We start from the raw sequence: 6,540 nt of genomic DNA, 5'->3' as shown, positions 1-6,540 counted from the left end.
CTTTGTAGAGGTTGAAATGGGTTAGTGCGGAGCCGGAGCTAGAACTAGAGTGGAATAGAGACTCCTGTTGTAAAACAGAGATGAGGAGGCAATGGGGGTATTCGCTGCAGATAGTTCAATTTTGCACTCTTCTTCCTGAGGTAACAGAGGACATACTTCATCGAAACTATTCTGAAGCTTGGGCTGGGGTACATTAATTGACTTTGTGTGGCACGGTGGCGCAGTGCATTGCACTGCTGCCTCACAGCAAGAAGGTCCTGGGTTTGATTCCCGCCTGGGGCGCTGTTGGCACCGTGCTCCGGCGGGTTATCTCCCAAATAGGAGCCTTTCTGTGTGGAGTTTGCATGTTCTCCCCGTGCTCACATGGGGTTTCCTCCACCTCACGTCAGTAAGGACCCCCACCAAAAAAAACATGCACTCATCATTGTCTGACCAGCGATGGACATTTATCACCTGGTCCCCGGGCGCGTCCACGTATGCTGCCCACTGCTCCTGGCTGTGCCCCCGGAGGAAGGACAACCCAGGATGGGTCAAAAGCAGAGAATCCATTTCACGATGCATGATGAAGAGGACTGTATAAATACCAATTTTAATTGAACCAGGAAATGTATTGGTCGATTCATGGATCAAACACCTGTTGTGAATTTTGCCGTTCAGCTCCTTGTGAGAGAACAGCAAGTTGTGCAAAAAGTGCTGAAACATTGAACAGTTGGACATGTGCATTCAAAAGTTGAGAGAAGGTCAAATTAAGTTCACCTGTAAAGATTATAGTGCATTTTAGGTTCATCCTGAAATATCACCCGAAAGCCGAATATCCCTAACTTTTTGTGAGTAGAGTGTATGTGTATGTATATGTGTATGTATATGTGTGTGTGTGTGTGTGTGTGTGTGTGTGTGTGTGTGTGTGTGTGTATATATATGTTGATATATATGTATATGTGTATATATATGTTGATATATGTATATGTGTATATATGTATGTATGTATGTCTGTATATGTGTATATATATGTATGTATATATATGTATATGTGTATATATATATATATGTGTGTGTATATATATATATATATATATGTATGTATATGTATATATGTCTATATGTGTATGTATATATATGTGTATATTTGTATATATATATATATATATATATGAATATATGTAAATGTGTGTATGTATGGATGTATGTATGTATGTATGTATATATAGTGTTTGTGTGTGTGTGTGTGTGTAGTAACCCAGAATAAAGTACACCGTAAAATGTTGGTCATATACAAAAAGCTTATTTTATTATTAATTTAAAAAAGGTCTATTATTCGTGGAATTCCCCACATCACCGTGCAGTGTATCTGTGACATCACAACTCTCCCCCTATATATACGCGCACAGAGACAGGCGCGCACAAGCGCAAAACAAGTTCTCGCGTGCACTGCGGAGGCAGCGACAGCTGGGCACCGGAGCAGGATGCGAGCCGCCATCACGGCCCGTGGAGAGGAGGACGAATAGAAAGAGGCGGGACTGCGATCGGGCTAAACCAATGGCCTTTCTGTACCGAGCGGCTATATAGAGCTGATCCGCCCACAGAGACGACACACAATCTGTCTGTACTCTGCGCAGTTATAAGTCCCTAGGAATCAGTCAAAATGAGAGAAATTGTGCATCTGCAGGCGGGCCAGTGTGGCAATCAAATCGGAGCCAAGGTGAAGATGATGATAGATAATAGCGATGAACATTATCAATGGTTATTAATCGAATAACAATGATTGATTCGCCAAGTTGAAGTTACATTTGCTGTTTACTTCCCCTCCCCGATTCCAGTTTTGGGAGGTGATAAGCGACGAGCATGGGATCGACCCCACCGGGACATACCACGGGGACAGCGACCTCCAGTTGGACCGAATCAACGTTTACTACAACGAAGCCACAGGTAACCTGGCCGCCAAGCGGCTCTAACGGGTCCGGCTCGGGAAGATCTGCGGGGGAAATGGATTCCGACCTCCATCTCATCGGACGCAGCTTGTGTTTACTGTTTCCCATTCCCATTGCCATGGCAGCATTTAAAAACACGGGGATTATTATTTCTCCTGCTACAAGATAAAAGAGTGACCGCGCTTAATTTCCATGTAATAGCCCAACTTTCACTGATAACAAAATAATAATAATAATAATAATAATAATAATAATAATAATTGCATAACATACATTATTATTATCCCTGTTAAATATTTCATGCTCTGTTGCATATCTGCGTATAATATTTAGATTACTAACTCCTATATTTTCTTTCTAGCTTTTTTTTCCCCTCCAACGCCTTTCAGCTTTTTTCCCAAACCAGTTTTTCACAAATAAACCTGTTGTTCCAGTTGACTGTGGGGGCGTTGCCGCCTCTTGATTTCACGGGACTTAGTTATATTAACTTAGTTAATTTAAATATATAATATATTGTCTTACCTAAATATATACACAAATAGATGTTTGGCATTGATGACCTAACTTAAAAAAAATCGTTATAATTTAGATATGTGCAAGCTCAGAAGGATAAAAAATAAATAAAAGGACAGAAAAAATTAACAACATAAATGTGAACTGTGAAGGTTTTTTTTTTTTTTTTAAGTACATGGATAAGCACATTTCCCGCCACAGGTTCTATGTTATACATGTACTGAAGGAAAAAAACATCTATTTGTGAAGCTTTATATTCTTTTTTTTTTCTTCTCGAAGTGTCAATTTGACTTGAAAAAAGCAGAATCCAACCTCAATAGAACATTAACAAACTGAAGCCATCGCTTTAAGATGATTCAAACTCAAATCCACGTTCATCGACTTAAATCCATGTTCTACTAGGTTGTTCACTGCATGAAATTGTTAATCGGAAAGTAGAATTTAATAACCATAGCCCACTCGTACACAGAGCAAAGTCTGGAGGTCACCTCCCAGCAATTTAAAATATATGTATATTATATTTTACATGTGATCTTTATCTCTGCCTTTGGTTTTCAAGGTGGCAAATATGTTCCCCGTGCCGTACTGGTGGACTTGGAACCTGGCACCATGGACTCTGTCAGGTCTGGGCCTTTTGGACAAATCTTCAGACCAGACAACTTTGTATTTGGTGAGTTTTTTTGTAATCATAATAATAATAATATTTTGTTATCTATACTGTTACAGTATATAATCCAGGAAGTGGAGCGGGATTGAAAGGGCGACAGACATTTAGGAAACATCCAAGATACTACACTACCTTTTCAGTTCCATTGTTTGCCCATGATATGCTGTTGTGTGCTCCAACAGGCCAGAGTGGTGCTGGTAACAACTGGGCTAAGGGCCACTACACAGAGGGAGCCGAGCTGGTGGACTCTGTCCTGGATGTGGTGAGGAAGGAGGCAGAGAGCTGCGACTGCCTCCAGGGCTTCCAGCTCACACACTCTCTGGGAGGAGGCACCGGCTCTGGCATGGGCACCCTGCTGATCAGCAAGATCAGAGAGGAGTACCCTGACAGGATTATGAACACCTTCAGCGTGGTGCCTTCACCCAAGGTACGCAAACAGGCCTTTTCCTCAAAATAGTTTAATCTGGGACCACTGATGCAATTCAGTGGAGCAGTTAATACCTGCATTGTGTTTATGTTCCTCTGACCCATGACTCCCATCGGTTCTTTTTCCTCACCAGGTGTCAGACACGGTGGTGGAGCCATACAACGCCACCCTGTCGGTGCACCAGCTGGTTGAAAACACAGACGAGACATACTGCATCGACAACGAGGCGCTCTACGACATCTGCTTCCGCACTCTGAAACTGACCACACCCACATACGGCGACCTGAACCACCTGGTCTCTGCCACCATGAGCGGGGTCACCACGTGCCTGCGCTTCCCTGGACAGCTCAACGCAGACCTGAGGAAGCTGGCAGTCAACATGGTGCCCTTCCCCAGGCTGCACTTCTTCATGCCGGGCTTCGCCCCGCTCACGAGTCGGGGAAGCCAGCAGTACAGGTGAGATGAGATGATGATTGTCTAATGCATGAACATGGTGAGGCTGCACTAAATTGTTTCACAGGCTGGATATTGCCCCTGGACGTGTAGTTTCAGAGCCGTGGTCCAATGCAAGATGATATGTTTTGGTAACCTGAGCTTCGTTCATGTGCCAATGAAGTCATGTTGTTTTCCCTCAGAGCGTTGACAGTTCCCGAGCTTACCCAGCAGATGTTTGACGCCAAGAACATGATGGCGGCTTGCGACCCACGCCACGGCCGCTACCTCACGGTGGCCGCCATCTTCCGTGGTCGCATGTCAATGAAGGAGGTGGACGAGCAGATGCTGAATGTGCAGAACAAGAACAGTAGCTACTTTGTGGAGTGGATCCCAAACAACGTCAAGACGGCCGTGTGCGACATTCCGCCACGCGGCCTAAAGATGGCCGCCACCTTCATTGGCAACAGCACAGCCATCCAGGAACTGTTCAAGCGCATCTCAGAGCAGTTCACCGCCATGTTCCGTCGCAAGGCTTTCCTCCACTGGTACGTACAGAGGCTCCCATTATTTCTGTGATTGAAGGAAACTGAGTTCTGAAAAGCCTTTCAGCTAAGGGCTGAAGTTTTTAATTATTTATTTTGGGGGGGTAATGATATTTTACAAACTCATCTAGAGGTAGTAATTGAGCCAATATGGATTCCATTCCAGGTACACCGGTGAGGGGATGGATGAGATGGAGTTCACAGAGGCAGAGAGTAACATGAACGACTTGGTGTCAGAGTACCAGCAGTACCAAGATGCCACCGCTGAGGAGGAAGGAGAATTTGAGGATGAGGGCGAGGAGGACGCAGCATAGAAACCTCCCACCACATGCTGCTTGAGAGATCCACCTGATTTTAATGTTTCATCTCTTTTTCAGTCTGCAGTTCATCTTCTCTTTTCATTGTTGTTCATATTTTGCACCTCCTGTTTCCTCTTGAGTTTTAATGTGTGTAACTCCTGCTTTTTCTTGAGTTTAAATGTTTAACGCTTGCATTTTCAATGTTTAGTTAATGAAAAGTTAATCTACATCTGCGGCCCATCTAGTGCTACTTACTAAATAAAAGAATACATTGAGATGATTCAAAATGGTTTTATGACTTATATGGCTGGATGAAGAGGTTCATCTGAGAAAAACACAACCTACATTTGGAAAAACGTATTAACTGTTTGTGAAATGTAAAATTGCACATATCCACATTCATGTCTTCAAATGTTCCATTTTAGTTTTAACGTCGGTCAACCTAGCCCTAGTAGTCTATCCACCGTACATCAACTAGAGCACAAAAAAGGAGAAAATTCATCCGAATCTGGCAGAACTGCACAAATCTCTGCTTAATTTGTGCGCATACACCTTTTAAACCAGAATGTAAGATCCATTACTAACCTCTTAAATTTGTCAAGAAAAAAAAATCCTGCCTCAGACATATGCACACATCTTTTAAAATAAAATTTAAGCGATTAAAAATGATTGAGCCAAACTTAATGTAATGGGCAAAAATTAGTAAATGGTTAATATAATGTACAACAATGTTCTAGATTATAATAAGCCAACACCATATGCCATATAGAACGCCAGTGCGTCTCTGTTCTACAACTGCTGTATGGGACCGTTTTGAGTTGACTATCTTTTTCGGTGAGCAAAATAATTGTCCCCAAAATAATTTTAATCGTTCATCAATGAATCTTTTTAACTGCCTGTCCAAGACTCAACATTTATGAATTCATATTCACATCTGTGAAATATGTTTAACCATCGCTTGACCAACGCACAACCTAACGGGAAAGTCCGTCAACTCCCAGCATAATAAACAAAAGGTGCGCAACGCTTTAATCCTCAGACGTACATCGTTCGCATCCTACGTTCTTCTGTTCTTAATACTAAGACCACTTCTACAACACAAAAAAGAAAAAGGTAGCAGAGGACGGTTTCAATACATCAACCTCTGGGTTATGGCCCAGCACGCTTCCACTGCGCCACTCTGCTCTAGATGCAACTTTATCTGTCTTTTCATGCATGACAACATGTGAGAAAAAAGTAAAAGTCATTTTATTTTATTTTTAACTTTAGTTCCATAATAATTGTATTTCCATTTAACACTTTAAATCCTGTCCAACAATTATTTTTAGTATAAAATGTATTTAAGAAGCATCCACTCCGCTGCGCGTCTCCGCTTCCTGTTTCTAAAAGTTTCCTAAATTAACGAAACAAAAAATCCCCGTGCGTCCCGTATCAGGCACTGCAGAGCCATGAGATTGTATAATCGGCATGAGAAATAAAAAGAAAAACAATTCGGTAGTATAATAATTACCCACTCAGTGATCAATTTGACCCGGAAAGAAAGCGATCACTTAAGAGCGCACGCACCACAACAACCGGGAAAAATAATTGTGGAACAGGCAATGTGACGAGACAATGTGGCTGGTAGATCATTGTGAATAAAAGCAGTGTTTAATTGGTAATACAGAAGATACCATCCAAAGCTTATTTGGAACAAGTGAGGCTGCTGCACTACAAAGTGCAGTTCGGT

At 42.2% G+C, this 6,540-nt stretch overlaps 1 protein-coding gene across 1 annotated transcript; it reads left to right on the top strand.

Annotated features, from left to right (window-relative positions):
• Positions 1–1,601: 1,601 nt before the first annotated feature.
• LOC307242022 (tubulin beta-4B chain) lies at positions 1,602–5,092 on the top strand. Its single transcript, XM_080016352.1, has 7 exons — positions 1,602–1,699; positions 1,818–1,926; positions 3,001–3,111; positions 3,291–3,535; positions 3,669–3,991; positions 4,171–4,515; positions 4,679–5,092. Exons 1-7 carry the CDS (start codon positions 1,643–1,645, stop codon positions 4,824–4,826), a joined length of 1,338 nt encoding a protein of 445 aa, XP_079872478.1. The 5' UTR covers positions 1,602–1,642; the 3' UTR covers positions 4,827–5,092.
• Positions 5,093–6,540: the final 1,448 nt, after the last annotated feature.

The sequence above is a fragment of the Zeus faber genome (genome assembly GCF_960531495.2).
Source record: "Zeus faber genome assembly, chromosome: 16".
NCBI classification, from domain to species: Eukaryota; Metazoa; Chordata; class Actinopteri; order Zeiformes; family Zeidae; genus Zeus; species Zeus faber.
Note: the sequence above shows the minus strand (reverse complement) of the source record. Positions and strands in the feature narration are given on the sequence as shown.

Coding starts and splice junctions, on each gene's coding strand:
- LOC307242022 (XM_080016352.1), top strand. CDS start 1,643: ATGAGAGAAATTGTGCATCTGCAGGCGGGCCAGTGTGGCAATCAAATC. Junction 1,927..3,000: donor TTACTACAACGAAGCCACAG/GTAACCTGGCCG, acceptor TTGGTTTTCAAG/GTGGCAAATATGTTCCCCGT. Junction 4,516..4,678: donor CGCAAGGCTTTCCTCCACTG/GTACGTACAGAG, acceptor ATTCCATTCCAG/GTACACCGGTGAGGGGATGG.